This window comes from Candoia aspera, chromosome 1, assembly GCF_035149785.1.
Source record: "Candoia aspera isolate rCanAsp1 chromosome 1, rCanAsp1.hap2, whole genome shotgun sequence".
NCBI lineage: Eukaryota > Metazoa > Chordata > Lepidosauria > Squamata > Boidae > Candoia > Candoia aspera.
Window position 1 is genome coordinate 189,509,348 of NC_086153.1, and position 21,762 is coordinate 189,531,109.

A 21,762-nucleotide genomic window follows, 5' to 3' on the forward strand; every position below is an offset into this window, starting at 1 on the left:
GCTGTATAGCTATTATCCCCCTTTTTATTATTACGGCATTGTCTAATGCCATACCAGCCTAAGGGGTAAACAGAAAACTTGATGTCACAGTCACACACTGAGAGAGATGCTCCCCAGAATATAAAACTGAGTTTTAATTTCCAGTACAGCCACTGTACCAATGATGCATGGAGACACTGTAAATCCCATTTACACATGGTTAAGAAACCCAAGTTGGAGCTTCACGCTCTACAGATACCTCAGGCTCTGGGTCTCTCCCTCCATACCAATTTATTTTTCAATGGTAATCAATTGTCTAGAACACACAACATAGAACATTAATGATAATAGCAGCAGGGCATTTAGTGCTTATGCAGAATTTAGCTTTTTCCTTTTTCTTGCTCTCCCCTTCCCCATGCAGTTGCAAAGAAAGGGCTGCATACGGACATGACTGCTGATAGTCTAGAGACCATGCAGCTCAGACGCATTCCCCTTCCCTGTGATGCTCTACTTCCTGCCACTTCTTCTTCTTTATGGGCTAGAATGTTTATCTGTTTATGTAACTCACCTACACTGTTAGGCTGGACCACCTTATAAGATATAAGGTGGCAGCAAAACCAGCAGTTCTGGGTACACCTCTCTTCAACCCTCCAGGGACATTTGATCCTATAATGCCAATGTAGATGGCACAGATAATATTTTTATACTTATAACATTATGAATTTCAATTAGAAAACCTATATTTTAGATGAGGAGTAAGCAGCCCACCTGCAGAAGTATCCCTTAGCATCCCAAGATCACAGCACAAAGTATTTGGGGAAATAGCCAAATTTTGTCAGTGCTGTTTTTGTTTCATTTTATTTTATTTTACATAATGAAGGAAAGTAATAGGAGCTAGGGAGAAACTGCTTCCATCTCCACTCTTAAACACCAACCCCCCAAAGTTGTAAAAACTGCCCCAGCAGTGTGCCATTAAAATTTTGCCATTTTCCGGTCTTTAGGAAGATACAGAATATGAACTGCAATTGCCAAGTCCTCAAATTTGCATACACATGTTGTAAGTTATGCATCTTTTTAATGTATATAAATATAATGTAGCTTTTTGTAGATTGTGTTTTTCAGGATAAATCTGCCAGCCAAACTAGACATAAAGCTAATGTTTGGAGTGCAATTAAAATGAATGATTTAATGTAAAGAGCTGCTAGAGGAATGCCCAAACAGCATGAGAAGGAGGGAGGGTTACTGTATATGGTTTTCTACTTGCCAAATTATCCTTCTAAATACCACCCATCCGACTTCAAATGCAGCAGCATTGGATGCTTTCCTCCAAATATAGAGTTCAGGTCAAGGGCCGGACAAAGGATGAGGATTGTGTAGTCCTGCCCCCTGAATACCAATGCACTGTTGCCATTTTAAAGACATGTACATGGACCACATTCATATATTAAAATCACAACCATGGGCATCCAGTAGAAGCCATAATGATAACCATTGTGACCTCATGATGCAAATGATGTACACCACATCATTTGTTAGAGGACATCGTGATGAGTGTGACAGCATTTCCTCACCCCTCCCCACCCATAGTCACAACAAATTTTTGTGAAGTGCTATAACTGTGTACTGTGAGATAAGGCAGCACTAGCCTGAAGCATTGCCTGTGTCCATGTGTATGTTCCTGGAACAGGAATCTGACCTGAGCAATAATTAATGAAGCAGATTTTATAAGTATAAAACAAAGTCTAGACATTGAGTAAATTTCACAGAGAGAATAAAATTACAGAGGAGTATCAGAAATCACTAAATATTAATTTGATAAAACTCCCCCATGTTAACTTATATTCATATGAAATAGGTTAGTAATCTCCCATTCTTAGCTGGCCTTTATCCATTTGCTAAAAGTTTCTATTCTTTATCATACATTCTTTCACTTGTTTTTCTTCTGTTTCAAATTTCAATAAAAGTTTATACATTTTAGCAATCACATGTTCATCATTTATATACAATTCTATTTCAAAGTCAGTCTTAGAATATTCAATACCATAAATGCTTTTTTGTGTACTTTGAATCTTTCCAATAACTGTAAATAGGAAAACACTGACAACTATGTTCCTCTGCCATCAGTTCTCTTGTTTTATTTTGTATTCCCCTTGAGAGAATTCTAGTATCTCACAATAAGTTAGCCATTTGTGTTTGCCTATTATTTCCCATCTATAAAATGCTTCTTGTGCTGAGAGCCGCAAAGGTGTTTTTGGACACAACCTGCATTTGTATCTATTCCATATTATCAATATGGCATGTCTAACGTAGTGATTTTTAAAATCTACATTATCCTTAACTTTATTGTACCACTTTCCCCACCATTCCCTACAGTCTCTGAATAAAGTTTTTGTGCTCCAATGTATAAAAAAGAAAAAAGTCCATCAAGGTGAAATAGTGACTGTGTGGCCATAGCTGTGCTGTTGACTTTTTGGCAACAGAACGGATGTGGTTTGATGTTGCCTGGTTCTGGATTTATTTATTTTTTTCAATTTCCCAGTCGAGCCTATAGAACTAAGATTTCCTCATGTCACCCACTCAAATATTAAGCAGGTTGTTTCCAAGTAAGGTTCTGCCACTGGGATGCTTAGGGATATATAAAAGCTAATTTTGTGTATTTGGCTTCTAGAACATAAAACCAACTGCATAGATCAGGGTTTCTCAACCAGGGTTCCATGGAACCCTAGGGTTCCACAAGAGGTCACTAGGGGTTCCCTGGGAGATCACAAATTATTTAAAAAATTATTTCAAATTCAGGCAACTTCACATTAAAGAGGTAAGTTTCATTCTTTATTTTTAGTTTAAGAACACAATGCATATACACAGGCCTACACGTGAAACAAATTTGATAAATTTGTAACTTCTGGCCTATATTTAAGCCTGAATGTACAGGGGTTCCCCAAGGCCTGAAAAATATTTCAAGTTCCTCCAGGGTGAAAAGGTTGAGAAAGGCTGGCATAGAAAGAAGCCAAAAATTGGTGTCTTAATATATGACCCAAAGCAATTGTTCCGAGATCAGCCCAAATTTGAGAATGTGGATCCTTGTGAAACAGGTACAAAATAGCCCACAGAGGCCACAATTTGCAACCAATTTTTAGGGAGTAGAATTTTTCTGCCATCTCCCATAAATTCCTTCCTTAACCATATAATCCCACAGGTGAAGTAAATGTGTTAAACCCCAGGATAAGATAGAAATTGGGGAGGGCATTGCAGGGGAAAAGTAATGAGTATGGGACTGGGGGAGGAATTTAAGTAAATCCTGCCAGTCACTGCCACCACTTTCTGCCAGTTCATCTGAAAGAACACAACTTAAGCCAATGTGTTTGAGTTTCTAATCAAGGACCTCTTTGTAGCTTTTCTCTTTTTGTCAACTAAGGCCACAACAGATTTGAAGGTTAAGAATTGAAACATTGAGGTAAGAACTGAAGGATTCCATTTAAAGAAAAGCTCACTGCATTGTTATGTGCTGATAGCAATCTCATGACATGGAATAATACCCAGGTCAGAGGCCAAGCATTGTGCTCCTGCCTGTATGAGAAAACAAGCAGTTTGCCAGTGACAGCTGACAGCAGCAGCTTGAAATGTAAGGAATGGTTTTGTCTTGGTAGATCAGTCCCCAGCAGTTTGATCCTGAAAGTGGTGTACCCTTTTTGGAATCCCAGATGGGATGCTCCTTTCACAGCACCTCAAAGAAACTTCTAAAATGTCTGTGAATGCTGATTACAAAAGTTAAAGGAACTGGCTCTCTTTCCTCCTAATCACCCATGGACAGGATGTATTTCCCATTTTACATTTCCTCAGAATCTCATACTGTTAAATAGAGGTCCCCAGTAATTGACTTTATCGAATAGCATTGATCACAATAATTCATTTTCTTGGCCAAAAAGTTAGCACATTTTGATGTCATCCAAATCCATCATGAAACAACAGATAACATAGGACCCCGTGGTTAAATAAGTTTTCTAATTTGCTCCAGCTATTCTCCATGAAAAGCAAAGGTTTGAGATGGGAACTATACTGTTGTGAGCCAAGAAGGCAAAAGTAAGATGTGAGGGGGAAGCAGTTATTTCCTTAATGCAATTTTGAGTGATGTTCCAGGAACATCTTTTCCAAAAAGATGTGGGATCATAAGTTTTCTCAAGGTATGACTTTTTTTTAAATAAATGTAATGGGTGGAGTGTCTGTGGACCCTGTGTTGCCAGATCCTATGCTGTAATATATCAACTGCCTTCTGAAGATTTTAAACAGATGTCTTGCAGGAAGTGGTGATATGAGTGGTGCCTCCTGCTGGTGGGAAACAGGCAAGGTCACAATAGAAGGAGTCAAGGGATCACCATGGGTGGGTTGACAAAGGTCACCATAGGCAGAACATGAAAAATGCTCTGTATTGTCCCATTAAGAACGTACGTAGCAAATACTCCATTTTCTCCCACTGAAAGATACTATAGGACTTACACTGGAAGCTAATTCTAAAAGATATTTTTTAAAAAAATCCTAATCACGGTTAGAAGATGAGAAGAAAATAGCCTTGCTACCCTCAAATAACAGAAACAAAATAAAAACAAAATGTAAAGTATTTCTCTCTAGAAGAATGATGATGAACCAATAATAGGATGTCCTTATGGTGTTGTCTTGTTATCTGAATTACAAAAAACTCAGAGATGAAATGTTCTCACTTGATGATATAAGCAAAAGAATGTGCAAAATATGCACATTTTCTCTTGCTTTCCATGCAAGTTGTGCTCTTCAGGAAAACAAAATGCTGCTACTCCAAAAATGTGGTCTGTTCTGCTCATCACATCCTAGAATAGAGCTATACAGGGAGTTCTCATTTAGTGACCACAATTGGTTCCAGAGACTTGGTCCTTTACTCCAGCTTTCCTTTGCTTTACAGCATCAGAAGGATACGACCCCAAACAGCTGGGTGAGCCCAAATGGCAGGGAAGGTTTCCAGAACTCGGCTCATAAGGAAGCCAAGTAAAAGGACAAATCTTATAGCCCTTTTTTCCTGCTCCCCTGTTTTTTGGAATGTTTACCCTGGCACTGGGATAATTAGCAGGAAGGAAATAAATGTTTGTATTTACATTCATTGGAGGAGAAAGGATTACAAGAGAGTAAGCAGGCACACAATGGGGAACACACCTTGAAAGGAATGCGCTGGTGCTGGCTGTTTGCCTAGCACGCTCGCAGCTACAAGCCACAAGCTGCTTAGGAGGCAAAGGAAAGCCTTTAGTGGGAAACCGATTAGGGTCTTGTCAGTGTGAGGCAGCAGTGCCAGGGGGCTGGAGGGTTCTAATCAACTAATTAAGGTCAGAGAACTGAGCTTGTTAACTTGTGGTTTGCAATTGTTAGGGAAGCGCTGTGCTGCGGAAAAAAGCAGCTCAAGAAGAGTTAGCTTGTTTAAGCAATCTCTCCATGCTGCAAGAGGTGAAAAAGAAACAAACAGGTCAGGCACAGGACAATGTGATACCATACTAACTGACTGTAATGGCAAATACATGACTGGGAGAGAGACACTGTGAAAGTCTTAAACACGCACATTGTGAACCACCCAGGGTCCCTGTGTGGGGGAGATGGGCAGTGATAAAAATATGATAAATAAATAAATAAATATTGGTTGCAAAGTTATTTTTTTCTCACTGTCGTAACTGCAAACAGTTGCTGTCTGAGGCAATCACTAAACGAGGACTACCTGTATGTGATCTCAATCTGCAAAGGGCTCACCCCAAAATACATAAATTAGAATTCTCAATTAGAAACAAAATTCTCAATTAGAACAGCCTGGTTTCCACTTTTTATTTTGTGAAACGAGAAGAAAAACAGGTACTTTAAACCCATCCCAATTCCCAAATATTAAAAAAATGGCTCAAAAATTGTGCTTTGAAACTTCTGTTGATATCATGGTTTCTCCTCTATGCCTTCTTCGGCCTTTAATGGTCTTTTTTTAAAAATGCAACTCACAGCTAGAAAAAATACTGACTGCCCCTCATTCAGAGACTGGCTGTGTGCATGAGTTGGAAGGGGCTATTTCCAGGGGATGATCCTACCTGACTGGCTGGGAGAAATGCCCCCTTTACCACCTGTTCGTCTCAAATCCAGTGTAGCTGATTTCAGCTGAATGAGTATAGGATAGACTCGTTTGCCCCATAAAACATATCCATTGTGTCTGGACTCCCAGCTGTCCATCCTACTAGCTCCCTCCAACTGCACCTCTGCTGTTCCTGAAGAGCTTGGAATGGACTGGGCTAGTGCATTGTTCGCTCTGCGCTGAACAAGCCACATACAGGCATGAGTTTGTTTTGACTGTACTACTGCAGTCTCCAGGACCAGAAGCATTCGGTGTGGTATTTGAGGGATACAGTTGCTGGCCTTGAGAGGACACTGGTCCGCCCATCCCTCCTGCATAAGTTATGATTGGGTACCAGGAGTCAACCAATCATATATTCACGCTTTAGTATTGGTATATAAGTCAATTCTAAAGTGCCTATGCTTATTCATCAGACATTTTAAACATGCAGATAGGATATGAGAATCACACACCTACTTTGTTGTATGTATTTATGTAGAGCTACCATGAAAAGCAACCATCATTTGTACTTTTGCAGAGTGTATATACACAATAAAAGTTACAAGTATTATCGTTACCAATGGCAACTATGTCCAGTTTGACTGGAGAAATGTTTATTCTAGAAACGTTAGTATTTCTAAAGAAAGGAATACTACCATATGTTTTATATCCAGGATTATTTTTATAGACTCTTTCAACAATTCTATTGTTCAAAACAGAGATAAGGATTTCTGTTGGTTTATTTGCATTCCAGATTAATTGAGCTAAGTGTTCCCTATGTAGTCCTTCTCCTTATACTTCAGTGAATCAGGGAGGTGTCTACCTGAGCTGCTTTCAAATGTTATCCTGTTCTGGACTTTAAAAATGTTTCAGCCCCTTTTGCTTAGGTAAGAGTTCCTGATTGTCCCCACATCAGCACCCCTGTGACTTAGGTTGGACTGAGAGAGAGCAATAGGCCCAGAGTCAGTTTGGTCTAGTGGATAAGGCAATGGGCTAGAAACCCAGAGACAGAGAGCTCTAGTCCTGCCTTAGGCATGAAAGCCGGTTGGGTGACCTTGGGCCAGTTGCTCCCTCTCAGCCCAACCCACCTCACAGGGTGGTTGCTGTAGGGAAAATAGGAGGAGGAAGCAGTATTTGGTATGTTCCCCGCCTTGAGTTGTTTATAAAAATAATAAAGGTGGGATAGTAAATAAATAAATATACAGTAAATAAATAAGTCCCCCAGTGAGCTTCCATGGCTGAGGGTAGACTATAACCTGGGTCCCTCCGCTCCTAGTCTAACACTTTAACCACTACATGACACCAGCTCTCTTTACTATCAGAGTACTAGTGGTAATCAGAGGACACCAGCTAGGCCTTCAGTTGTTTACAGGATGTAAAGTCACATCCCTTCCTCCTTTCCATTATTCTTCAGGAAGTATCTGTGAAGGTGGTTGAAATATTTGGGAATGTGTCCTCATCGTTTAGGGTTCCTCTTCAGGCAGTAAAGCATGGCAAGATAAAAACAGACAGCTGACCGTGTAGGGAATCTAGGAACACTTTCTTACTGTCCCAGTGCTGAAGGTAGGGAAAATTCCCTAGACAACCCAAGCTGGAATTCAGCAATGCAAGATAGGGAAATATTCTAAAATGTATTCCCTATTTTCTGCTCCTGTGTTAAAAGTCATTGGGTATAGCACAGGAAGAAAGCCAGAGTTAGCAGCAGAAAGCCAATTTTTGTATTTGCAGACTTGAGCAGTCATCAGTGAACTAAACATGTATTTAGGGAAGGGGGAGAGGGAAGCCAAGGAACAATTCATATCCCCAAACCCTTCAATCTCATCACAGATTTCCTTACTGATAATATTTGACTCAGACTTCAAACTGATAAATGATGAAGAAATTATCACATAGGAGTTTAAATGAACGACTTGAAAGTGTGTATAACACTTCAGAAAAGAAATGGATGGGGTGAAAAGGAGGTAGTTTTTCACAGTCTTAAAGGAAAAACTGTAAGCTCCTGGATCAGTGACATGCTTTCCAAACAGAATTAGCTGAATAGTGTAATCTCCCAGAGATTAAGGCAGAGCCAAATTAGAATTTAAGGAAATGGTCTGAGAAGCTGGAAAATGTGTTTGGAAAGATGGCCATAAAACCCATAGGTAAAACAAAGAAGGGAAAAATTCACTGCAAATCTGAAAGAGAAGATTAATGGATAATTTAACAGCTACTCGGATTTCAAGAAAGACAAAGAGCAAAGAGCATTGCATCAGAAAAGGGCTAGAAATGATGATGGATAGCATGCTTCCTATAAGTGTTGAGCAAGCCAGAATCACCTTGCGTCTGGCTGGCAAATTCCCAGCTGAGGATAAATCTAAAGAACTCAGGATGAGAGACTGATAAGGACTGAAGAGATTTTTAAAGATCTATTTAACAGCCAGGCTGCAAATATTGATTGCTGCGTTGAACAAATGTCACAAGGAAATGGGTGGAGCATCTCATAGTCTGCACTCTCTTTGACTATGAGAATCAGGGAATGAGAATCAGGGAAACTTGCAGAGCAGATGAAAATTCAAGTCCTGCAGCTTACACTATTTCTGCTAAAACTCTTTTGAGGTTAATGCAAAGAATGCAAACCATATAGCTGAAATAATTGTTCCTTTCAATGTACAAGATTTTTTGTGAATTCTATTTAAATCATTTTTGCCCTATCCTTTAGTCAAAAGAGTGACTCACAAGAATCAATAGCAGGATATACAGTGGCCAAGTATGCTTCTGCCTAGCTATGCTAGTGAAAAACCTTAAATGTAAATTTATCCAGAATGCTGCAGCAGGTTACCGACTGGAGTTATTATTGGAGCATGCAAGTTCCCCATTATAACAGCTTTTTTGAAAATCTGTTTATTTCTGGGCACCATACAAACTGCTGGCTATAATTTGCAAAGTGCTGCGTGATTTGGGAATCAATAAAAAGCAGATTCTCCTCTATTAGCCTGCCTAGATTTCAAAGTCCTTGAGAGTTCTTTCATACCCCTCCATCAGTAAAAATCATTTTAAAAAAATAAGTAGTTGCTCTAATGATACACAACTCCTTCTGTCTTTGATTTTTACTGCCACATTTCAAAAGCATTTTTATTTAAATAGGCTTTTGTTACTTGAGTTTTATCAGTTTACTGAAATAGGTTTAAAGTAATAAGTGCTGTTTATTTTTTATTTTAATAAAATAAAACATCTATTTTAATTTAAAAAACCAACATTTGCTTTTAGATGATGATCATTTTGTGCTTTATATGTTGCTGTTAGTTACCTTGAGCATGGTTTGTAGTGGAAAAGCAAGATGTATATTTAATGAGTAAATAAATTAGTTGCATATTCCATGGTTCCCTGCTTCCACCAGAGTTTCCTCCTGAAGCACCTTTAGTGACTTCCAAAGAGAATTGACCCTGGTTTTGGAAAGCCTTCAGTTAAAGCTCTGCTAAGCAATTCAGAATGTGTGAAAGTGTGAATACTGATGGAGGATGGGGGTCACACCTTCAGCCCCATCCTCTATTCTCTCTGTTCTCCATGTGCTAACCCCTAAGGAGAGATGAGCTTGTGTTTGACCAAACATGAGCTCTCTACGATTTGGAATTCTAATGAAGTAGATCCAGTGATGTGAAGAACAGACTGGGAGCATCAGATGTTACCAAAACATGGGGTATTAAAGAAAGGAATTCAGCACAGCTCTTACATTTTGGCAATATCCTCTATGTGTGGCCCTGAAAAGTTCAGCCTCTTTATTCTACTTACTTTCAAAGAAATAGTTTAATCAACAAAACACAAGCTGCAATACTATTATTACTATTTTAACTTCTATGGAAATTTCATATGCTAACACCTTTTGTCCCTTTAGAGTTTCTCTTGTCACCAAGTTCCTTCTTGGTGGGGTTGGTGAACAACAGTAAATTAAATGGCTTTGAAGAGGATTAAGCAAAATTCATAAAGAGTACATCTGTTACCCACAATAACAGCACAGATACTCACTTAATATTCAGAAGCAATATATCTCTGTGTATCTCCAAATGGTGGGGGAGAACTCTACCTGTAGGATTTGGATGTGCATATCAAAGATCTCAAGTTCAATCCTATTAACCTCCAGTAAGATTGGGAAGAAAATTTCACATTTGAAATCCTAGTACTGCTGGAGTACAATATTTATTTATGCTCTATTTATTAAATATCTATTTAAAGTATTTCTAACCTGCTTAGAATCCTAAGAATTTTGTGGCAGATTGACAGTGTTCTGCCAACAGTACTAATCTAGACCATTTAATGGTCAAAGACAACTTCCTATGAGGATTACGGGCTTCATGCTTGCAGTGCACAAGCATCCCTCTCTTTTTAAATTCAGTTTTATTGAAAAAAATATTTACAGAATAAAAACTTTTAAAGGAAAAAGAAAATAATGGAAAGTAAAATAAAAGTGGTGAGAAAAGAATAAAGAAATGAAAGAGAAATAGGGAAAAAAGAGAAAGACAAAATATTAAAAAAGGCTTCTGATCTTCTTTGCAGCAGTTATAAATGCATTTGAATTTTATTCTCTCTCTCTAAGGTTACATCATAGCTCCCTTCTTTCCATAATCTACCCTTTCTAATCATCAAACCCATAAACCACAAGTACATTTTTTCCATTTTCAGCAAAAAGCCCATAAAGGGTTTCCAGTCACTGACAAATATAGTTATTGTCTTTTCTCAAATTAAGTCAATTTTGCCGTCTCTGCAAATTCTGTCATCTTCACCAACCATTCCTGCCTTGTAGAGTCTTTCCATCTTTGTGCATATAATAATCTCGCTGCAGTTACCATGTACAAAAACAATTGTCCATAAGTCTTTTCTAGTTGTTTGTCTGTTAGTCCCAGCAAGAACAGCTCTGGTTTCAGTTGAGTATTAGTCTTTAAAATTCTTTGTGTGTATATAGAACCCAGAATTTTCTAGCTTTTTTGCAAGTCCATCAAGCATGATAAAATGACCCTTCATGTTTTCCACATTTCCAACATAAATTTGAGGTACCTGTATACATTCTAGAAAGTTTTTCGGGTGTCATATGCGAATGGTACATCATTTTATAAAAGTTCTCTTTTAAATTGTAACATAATGTAAATTTCAATCCTTTCAACCACATATTTTCCCATTGATCCATCTGTATATTATAGCCAAAAATTTTAGCCCATTTTATCATACACTCTTTAACTTGTTCTTGCATCTCAAATTTCAGTAAAAGCTTATACATTTTAGCAATTACACATTCATCATTGGCACATAATTCTTAGGTTGTTCAGTTCCAGCACAAGCATCTATCTTTATCCGGTTGCTGCTGGAGTGGGAATGTGAGGCTGGACTGGCTGCTTGGTCTGCTTGAGAATGATTCCTATCTCTCTTTTTGCTTTCTCAGATAGCTCAAGGATGAGATCCTCTTGACTATTGAAGTCTATAGCCTTCTCAGACTCCTCCTCCAAAGAGTGGCTTAAAATTGTCTCTGAGCCATAACATTAAAGGTTTCCAAAATAGCCTATTTTTATATCTGATCTGTTTGTTCACACAGGGCAAGTTAGCTCACATTAATCTATACCTAGGAAAGGTCCAGGCTATTAGTATGCACAATAAATGTATGTGTGAACTAATCTTTTGTAGTTCCTATTTACTTATACTGTATATCTATCAGATTTTTACCCCACCACAATCCAGCAGGCTCTCAGTGCCTTTTGGGTCCAATAAAGCAAAACACCCCAAAAAGACTAACAACCATAAAACATACAATACCAAAACCAAGAAGTGCCACAACCCAAATGCCTTCTGGAGAGTTCAGTCTTCAACATCTTCCAGAAGGTGGCTAAGGTAGAGGCAGATCTAATTTAATTTAATTGAATATGGTTGCTGTCCACTACAGAAGACTCCTGGGATGCTTTCAAAATTCATTTAACCACAAGTGGGAGGCCCTTCTAAAGGGTGAGTCCCACCACTATGAAGCAATGCTTCTGAGCATTGCATCCTTGAATTCCTGAAAGAGGGGAACAATCAGCTGCTTCTCTCTGCAGGATCGACCTCTGTAGAATGATGCAATCTTGTAGGTAGATTCTTGTACAGGTAGAATTATTAAAAATGTTAAAGTTGTGTAAGATACTTCATGCATGAACTTTGTCATATATACAACTAAATAATGTACAAATACATTATTTGTACTTGCAGAGAAAGTCCAAGAGACAAAGCAGTACTTAATTTTTCTAAACATGCTAGTAATAGAGGATTTCCCTTATGCTTTGTAAATAATGGTCAGCAGGTATGAATTAAAAAAATTGCAGTGGGATATTCTATGCTTAAAAGAGTATTGATGTGACATTTTCAGTAACATCCATTACATAATAGATTTTGGAGACTAAACCAGACCAAAACTTTTGTGTTTTTAATTAAGTAACTTTTTAAAGGGAACGGATAGGATAGAAAAAGTCTGAGCAGGACCTCTCTGTAACTTGTACTTGGCAGAACAGAACTTGTTATATGCAGAATGAAGTGCTAAAAGGGACAGCCACAGCTGTAACAAAGTCAAAAGAAACAAGTGGCTCAGGAATAAATTGGTGGATTGATTTAAATATGGGCAGGTGCTAAGGAAGTAATTTAGTAAATGTTCAAGGAATCTGCAGGGAGGAGAGAAATCTGGTGCTTTTGAGGTCATTTCCCAGAAGCTTCATAAAAGGAAGTTGATTACAGTGATTTAATAGGTACAAGAAAGCCAAAATATATACTAATCAAATGAGCTTTTAATTATATCTCAGGCTGATCTAAAATCCAAATTGTGTATTTTTTATCTAGAAAATCTGAGAGTAATGCTTTAGTAGCCAAATTATTTTTAAATGCTAATTTCTACAGGAATTATAGTAGAATGCTTAATTATCTCTGTCCCTAAGCTAAAGTGTACTAAATACACAAATAGAGCTTAAATATCAAAAGAGCTTCTGAAGAAGAATATTTTACGCCTTGCACATAAAATCTACCCTTTAAGGTATTTCTAATCCAAATGCCACCTGATTCAAGTGTATATCAAATGGCAGTGTTTAATAATGTTATATATTTTATTACTGTTCTATAGAATTAATTACTTGTAGTGCACTTACAGCTAAAAATCAACTATCTCCTTCATTTTTTAATTCACCTTTAATAGCCAAGAGCAATAATAATGAAAATGTACAGTAACATTAGCTTAACTAAAGATTATGTCCTATAATATACATTACAATTTATAATCAACGTATACATACACTTCACTAGAAATAATACGTTCCAGCTAACAAAATAAACTAATTAATCATATAAAAGCATATTAAGTACCACTGAATCATTATTTGCTTATTAAAGAAGTTTGTAAAGTTATATTTAGAAAGAATATCACACTAGATAGAAGCCAAGATCATACAATCATATTTCTTCTTAATCAATATGGATTTCCCACTGGTTTCCTCTTCAAATTGCAATCTCTTCCACAATTTGCTCCAGAACATTTCTGCAACCCATAGAAGCAGACTGGTGTGCAGAAAACCATTTCATTAGTAGGGTATCATCCAGTAGTCTAGACAGGTACTTCTCAACCTCAGCAACTTTAAGATTAACTTCAACTCCCAGAATTCCCCAGCCAGCATGCTGAGAAAAGTTCACAAACACTGGTTTAGACTAAGGACTCTGTGGGACTATATGGAACACTGGCTACCCTTTCTAACTTCTTTAATTATTTCCTATTCCCTCATTTACTTGATAGGAGTTACACGCTTAGCTACTAATGCAAGCCTCCCAGCATTGTAGATGCTTTAATAGTCATGCAGCTAGACTATTTCAAATGTAAAGGCAAAAAATAACTGCACTTGGGAAAATTCTTCAGAGGAAGCAAAATCTACCAGTACCTCTTAATTCCATAAGCCTGTGCAGAGCATTTCAAAGAGGCGGTTTGCAAAGTCCCTGAAACCTCAAAGATGTCTGGAAGGCTTGGCACAGCTACTTCACAGGATTTCCCTACTTAATATCTGCATGCATATTTACATGCTGATTATTTTGTGTACACATGCATAGCTGGAGACAAGTGGGGAAAGTCTTTGAAAAAGCCATGCTGAGGCATTGGACCTACTTGGGCCATCATGTCATGTAATAATAGAACAGCCTGTAGACCCAAATACCTCCTTTGCTGCCCCAGATGAGTCTGAGACTGGGCTGCTGAAATTTGGCAGGAAATTGACTGAATGTTGGCAGTGCAGTTTTAGACTGAAAAAAAAATAGTAAGGATGGGCGTGAGAATATAGGGCATATGGGAGGTTGCACACTCCCAAACTCATCCTTACAAAGCACCCAAATTGCTAAACATACTTCAGCCTTGCCTCTTAAGGTAACACTGCCACTTTATCACTAGGCCTTCTGTAGCCTACCAGCCAGCTAGAGAGTTACTCTGTGGCCAAATACAGAACACGTTGCCCACCCTCACCCGCGGCAATGATTAGAATAAGGCTAAGGCTGGAGAGTCCCAATACAAATACTAATTGGCTACAGGGTTGGACTCCCTAGGCCAATTGCTCTCAGCATAACGTGTCTCACCAGTTTTTGTTAGAATAAAGTAGAAGAACTGTGTATACTGCCTCAGTCTCAAGATGTGATAAACAGACTAACTGCTGGTATGGATAAGACTTTTTTTAATGGTTGTTTTATCTCATTTTCCGTCAGGACTTATTAGCCATCTCCTCCTTCCCCCTGTAGAATATTTCTTAATGTTACTATCTTTAATGAATATGGTGTGCAACAATAAAGTAAGACTCTTCATTAAATGCTCTAGAAGAGAGTCTCTCCCAAGGAGTCTGTGAGCAAACTGAACTGAGCAGATACTCCATTTTATCTGAACTGGAATCAACATCCTACCTAATAATTTATGATTGCTTCTTTTCTGCTTTCTCTCAGGCATTAGTGAAAGTGAATGGAAAACTGAAGCCTATGCTGGACTCGGTGGGAGCCAACAGAAAGAAGTGGGAGGAATTGTACCAGAAAAGATTGCATTCCCAGACAACATCCAACTTAGCCATGTCTCCAGAGAGCATAAAATAAGTCTATGTGTGTTTCCTGCTGCTAGGATAAGAGAGCCAAAAGGATGCTTAAAAGACACAATTTTAATTAATAATATAATGCAGCCAAGAACATATTTAATCTCAGTGAAAACACTCTGGCTGGCCAGGCCTTAGCTTTTCCTAGGGGCTAATACTTGGTTTGAGGGGAGAATCTACAGGGATATTGTTGGGCTCCTGCAGTAATCTGGAAAACTTGGCTGAGTCTGGATCCTGTCAGCTTCTTTCAACAACCGTTAAGAGAATTGGCAAAGATGGTCACAAAGGATTCATATACTGGAACTGGAACTCATGGTCTAGCAAAATTAGCAAAAGGGGACTGTGTCTGACTTAAAAAAAATACAGAAGCATCTTCAAGAGACTGAAAAAAAGGAGAATTTTTGTAATAATATTTTGGGATTGCACCTTTCCAGCTTTTATTAGTATGAATGGTTATACCTGCACTTGTGAAGTTTGTCTTTTTACCCCTTTTTTGTTCTGTTTGGTTTATTCAGAGAAGCCTGCTTTATTTTCTGAAGAATTTTTTTTTTAACAACAAAGCCTCATAGGATTAAACAGGGCTTTTAGAATTGCCTATCTTTGCTGTACTTAAGGGAGGGAAAATGAACTTTACTACATTTAAAAACGCCAACCTGCTCTGGCTTCCTTGATTTCATATTAGCAATCCAGTTTGAATTGCTCTGCAGGCAGAAGCTTATATAAAGGTAAAATTCTGCATGGTATTTTTGATTCTTTTTGAATTCTGTAATACTTTCCTTTTTAAAGCTGCTTTGCACATCTAAGAAAAGGATCAGTGGTATATCAAGAAAATTGCATAATAAAAATAAAATCTTGCCTTGGGTAGAGAACTTGCACTATAAGATATGAACATAGCTTTCTAGTACATTTTCAGAAAATTGTTATTTTTAAGATTAGTGTGACACTAGATGATAATATGAAAAGAGCAATGACTACCTCTGCTTTTTCTAGTTATTTTCTTACACATGTTAATCTGTCTTAGCTAACAGAGATCAAGTCAGCAGTGCATGTGCTCAGATGCAATAATTGTTTTTGCATGTTGGCAGTCCTTGACTTATATTTGACACAAATATATCCACAGAGATGTCTACAGTTGAAATGAACTCACTTCTGTTAGTGAAACATCAAATGTATTTCAGCACTGGCATGGCAAGTTACTGGATTTCTGTTCCCTAATGAGGTGTGGAATTACATCTATGTTCCACTTGCATTACCAGTGTGGTCTATAGATAAACTGTGCTTACCATAAAAAGGGTATTTTACACATGTCCAAACACAATCCAGTCAAGACTTGCTGAACAGTGTTGTGAGCTGAGAACATCTAAATCTAAACAACTTGCATGCCTAACATGACAGCCTGTGACTTATAATTGGCATGTAGTTAGGATTACTTCAGGTTACTGGGACTTCCCAAAGTGACAGGAACGCAGGGCCTGTGGGAAGATGGCTGGTTATAATTTCTGCTACCCTAGTGAGCCCCTGCCAAGGATCATTTAGAAATAAGGAGGATGTGATCTCCAGATACTCAGAAGAATTCCTACAGAAGAGGGAGTTTGTACATTGAAAACAATACTACTGAGCCCCTTCCCCTTCAGAACTTACAGAATTTGGATGGCACAATAGGCTGGACCTCTGGAGGAAAAAAGGTGAAAAAAGATCTAATGCTATCAGAAATCAAGCAAAGTGCCTGGGTTAAGTCAATTTATGAGAGCAGTTCAAACAGTCAATAATGAATAAAAGCACAATGGAGAATTGGAATTAATCTAATTCTTTAACAGCAAAGTGTCATTTTGTTGGGAATGGAAAAAGGTCTCCTGATTTTACAGGGATATTTCAGGACAGAAAAGACTTCACAACTCTCCTCTCCCCATTTGCTGTACAACTGAAACACTTGGTTCAGGGTTGGTGGTCCTCCTAGGAGCTTGATAGCCCAAATAGTGGAGAGCTCTAAGGGGTCCTTTTATCACTTCCTTATATCTGAAAGGCTTCCCACCCGTATCCAGCAGAACCTGGTCACCATCTGGCATCTGACAGGCTCTGCAACTTTCTGAGGCTTCCTATTTTAAGGAGTGTGAAAGGGAGGGGAGGGTTTGCCTCAATTGCAACGGAAGCATTTTATTGTTTCACAGAAATGAGCAGCCCAACTTAACAATTATCTTAGGAGAAGTGTTCAAGGACACTACTGGAGTGATCATTTACCCTGGAAATTTCAGCAGTGGAGATGAGCTGACTTCTGTTAGTGTAGCCATGCCTCTGCCAAGCCCTGTTATAGGGTGGGAAACCCAAAACCTTCTATATGTTGTAAGCTACAACCATCGTGGTCTTGCTGATGAAGTTGTGATCAAAACCACCTAAAGGACACCAAGTTACCTAGCATGCTAAATGCGCACTACAACCGTCTCCAAAATTTCTCAAGTGTAGTAAAAAGAAATGGATGTCCCTGAGAGCTGGATGGAAAAACATTTGACTTGATGTTCTCTTTCTCTTTCACTCTGGTTTAAGACTTTCAGCCTTGAACATTTCATAGCCAGACAGGAAGGAACTGGTTCTGGAAAGGTATCTTTTTTCATTTCCTTTCTCAGGAAACCTATAATATAGGTAGGGTAAGATAATCTATATTTCTATCTATCATCTCTCTCTCTCTCTCTCTCTCTCTCCCTCCACCCCCTTCCATTTTTATCCAAACCACAAGTAAGCTGCTAATGGTTTAATTACACCAATGTTCTCTCTTCCCCTTTCCCTCCATTCCTACCTGATTCCATAGCTCCTGGAAGTTCATTAGATGCTTGTCAAGCTGCTGAGGGGTTTTTAAAACATTGTTTCTTCTAGTTACTGGCAAACTATATTGAGACCCTCCAAGTGTATAGAAAATGAAGCCTCTTAGCCTAAAGGTATATATTGCTGTGGTGAAATTTTTGCAGTTACACCCATCGAGATTTAGGCAGAAAACCATTTAAATGCTGTGAATCAATCACTGATTTACTAAGGAAAGGTACAAGCAAGAGATCTGATGGCTGCTTTGCAGGAGTTGTATCTCAAGACAGTGGCTAAGGGAAATACTTTCCTCATCTCATACAAATTACAGTGCGGACCTATTGAGCAACAGTGTATAGGTGCAGCATTGAGGATAGATGCTGGAGGGTGAAACCTGTCACAGATTACTTTTTTTAAGTAAAATGAAATTATTCACCAAAACAATCTATCGTGATGCAAAAGGGCTTGCAGTGTGAAGAAACCACTAGCATCTGTTCCAAACATTTCTTGGTTCAGAATGTGCATATAAAAAAAGTATTTGGAAAACGTATTCCTCTCCCAAACCCTAGCAGGAGACTGCATACATACATATACATACATGGATTCTCATTTTTAAAGAAACTGTAAAAATGGTTCAGGATATTAAAGGAGTGTACTAACAAATATATGTAATACCGGCCTAGTCCAGATATGGACTGAACTATAGTTATATCCAATGGAGGGAAGTCCTTTTGCATAAACAGAGCAGATGGGATGATTTGCCCCTAAAATATGATATACATCTAATATAAATTCGTTATTTCTCAATTAAGCAGAGCTGCATAATCATGAAAAAGTGGCTTGTGTCAGACTAGGAATGTTAGTAATCTTGCACTTCAAGTGCTGCAAATGCATGCTGAATAGTGTTATACTTACTTCTTAAATTTAGAATTTCTGAGTCACAGAACTGCCTGACTCAAATAAAGGCAAGATCCTCTTGTTGTCCAGTGCTGAAAAACACTTCAAATAGAATATAACTGGATAGGAAAAACTTTATAGGGAATGAATTCTGAATTCTGATTCTCTAGAAGGTATTCTGGATATCTGTCATCTCCTACATAAATATCTAAGCACAAGATTCAAAAAGCAGATTATTATATCACCCATTTTGAAACTGTAGCAGCATTTTTTATTTCTCAGAAAACATGACAAACTATCTGAATCCTAAGTATAATCTGATTTCTACAACACTTAGTATGATAAATTAATGACATCTATAGTTCCCATAACCATTCCTGATCCACTTTTTTTCTCCCAACCCTGGTTTTAGTACTATCTACTTTGATGAAGTCTTTTGGAGAATTCTGTGATATTTTCAATCAATTATAGTGAATATGTTACCCCAGTATCAATATTAATATTTTAGATGAAAAAATTTGCTTTAACCAAATATGAGCCGATTACACTTCTTAATTCTTTTTCCAAAGGTAGTAGGACATGTAAGGAAAGAGAAGATCTATGTTATTGTCTAAACAAATACTTGTACTCTTTTAACTTGTTTTTGTTATTCCTCCGCTACTTTTCTCTCTCCCCAGTAATAAATAAAAAGGTGAGATGGCATACTTTGAATTTGTCTGAGACTTATTTATGTAATATGTGTTTTATGGCAAAAGACAGACACCATGATTGACTGGGTGTTGCTGGCAGCTCCAAAACCTTTCCTGAATTTTGATATGATGCACTGCGAAGTGTGACATAATTTATAGCATGTAACCTACAGCTTCCTCCAAGGTTGAGCATTCCCTTGTTTCCTTTCCTTTTTATTGGCTTCAGCACATTGTTGCCCATGGCAACAGCAGTGGCAGTGAGGGGAATGCAAAACCATTGCAAGCTGACATACACTTGAGGCCCTAACAATGTCAACCATCCATCACAGACCTATTTGTAATTGCCTCCATCTATTTCCCATGTCTTGTGGTATCTTTTCTATTGTGGGTCAAAATTCAAAAACTTGCTGACTAATGGTGTGATTCCAATGCTCTTCAGCATCTCCATTCCCTTCCCCCAACTCCAACACAACCTCTCCTGACTATTAACGCATTTAGGCATAGAGAAGCATCTGTACCAATCTTGCAGATCCTCAAAGAAGGGCTAAAGAACAGTCTGCAAGAGCAGCCGCAGCTTCTCCTGGTTTATTCAGTTATCTGCAAGGCCATATTTTCAAATTTCATCAAGCATCATCTTTAGTCCAACACATCTGGGGGGCACTTGGTTGAGCAACTGTCTGCATTTTAACTGTGTGCATCTACAAAAGTGGTGAAAAAGCACTTCTTTTGTCTCTCTTTTTGGTAAATAGTAAGTGCTTTGTGCAGTATCTCTTCTGCTGAAAGTCAAACAGAAGCTAACTAAGGATAGAGAGGTATCAGCCCTACCAATGAAAAGGCACTATGTATCTAATTCTACATTTTTGTCCTTAACAGATTTTCAGTAGATGGAAAAAGTGATAGGAAACTATGGTACAGTATGTGTCATCCTCATAAAATTCCATGCATATGATATGGTGGCTGTATAGTAACAGTCTCACTTGAAAGTATTAAGGTTCCCAGCAATATGATACATATTGAGCAGTTATTCCATCTTTTTCTTCTTAATGGATTCTTTTCCAGGAACGAAAAAAGGTGGAAGCAGTCATGGGAAAAGGTGGGAAGATACAAGAATAAGAGGGAGAAAGCAGTAAAATTCTTATCTGAAAGTATTCTAGGATGACCAGAGGCAGGCTATGTGTATGCAACTTCCTACCACTGTAAAACATTAAAATGGGAAACCGAATTGCATTAAGTATTAGTTTAAGTGTATTTCACCAATTGAAGTGAAGTATATAACAGCTTTTAAGATCTGACCTGAAAGGTGTTACGAGCAGCAAACAAGCACCCTCAGGCTAAAATGTGAAGTTCTTGATACAGATTTGTAAAAATCTGACCTCAGCACAAATAAGGCAACACCATGCTATATTCTGGACAGATTTTAATAGGTTGACCATAGGCCACTTCTTCTCTGCTGGCCCCTTCAAATTACACCCAATAGACTATTTGACCCTTCTCACTTTTCAGGAAAATTTTAAAGTTGTAAGAAATCAAATTAAGATTGATTTATGTATTGCACGCTTTAAAGGAAAAAAAAAGAGCACGTCCTTGTTTTAGCGGGATGGGAAGAGACAGCACAGGATACGGACAGTCATTGCGTGGTGTAGAAACGGCACCCGATGGACAAAGGAACTGTCTGCGGCATCAACTTCGCTAGCACCAAAATCCTTTGCTCCACCCAGCAATTAAAAGTACAGGCACTTGGCTCCCTTTCGGATTTCTTAACGGGAATGGCGAATTTGGCTCTAACCGCCGGAGAAGGAAAGGGCAATGCAACTCTGCTAAGCTTGCAAACATCTGCCTTTGCTATTCCAGGCGCTCTGCCACGCCCCTGGCATGGAACGCGCGGCACCAGCGGGCTCCCGAGCCGCTTCTAGAAGAGAACTACATCCCCCACAGTGCTTTGCGGCAAGAGGAACCAGGGCAGCGCGACCTGCTGCGCAATGTAGTCCACACAGTTAATCCTTGGGGGGACGCATCTCTTTCCCAACGCTTTTCAAGGTCGTGGCGATGCAAGAGAAAGCAAATACGGAAGAGCTCATTTCCCCCAGGCGATCATAACCGCCACGTCTGCAATTTCGGGCAGTTGCGGGTCGCAGACCCTCGGTTGCCTAGAGACTGGCGCACCGCTCGGCAGGAGCCTTCCGCTTCCGGTGGCGGGGCGTTGCCTGGCAAC

General features: G+C 38.6%; 1 protein-coding gene across 1 annotated transcript in view; it reads left to right on the forward strand.

Annotated features, from left to right (window-relative positions):
- The window catches only part of LOC134507471 (dual 3',5'-cyclic-AMP and -GMP phosphodiesterase 11A), a 104,046-nt gene extending 88,584 nt beyond the window's left edge, over nucleotides 1-15,462 (forward strand). The window contains exon 18 of the mRNA XM_063318131.1: nucleotides 15,032-15,462. Within this exon, the coding sequence (XP_063174201.1) occupies nucleotides 15,032-15,175 (144 nt within the window). The 3' untranslated portion in view covers nucleotides 15,176-15,462. The remainder of the gene's footprint in view (nucleotides 1-15,031) is intronic.
- The last annotated feature ends 6,300 nt before the right edge of the window (nucleotides 15,463-21,762 follow it).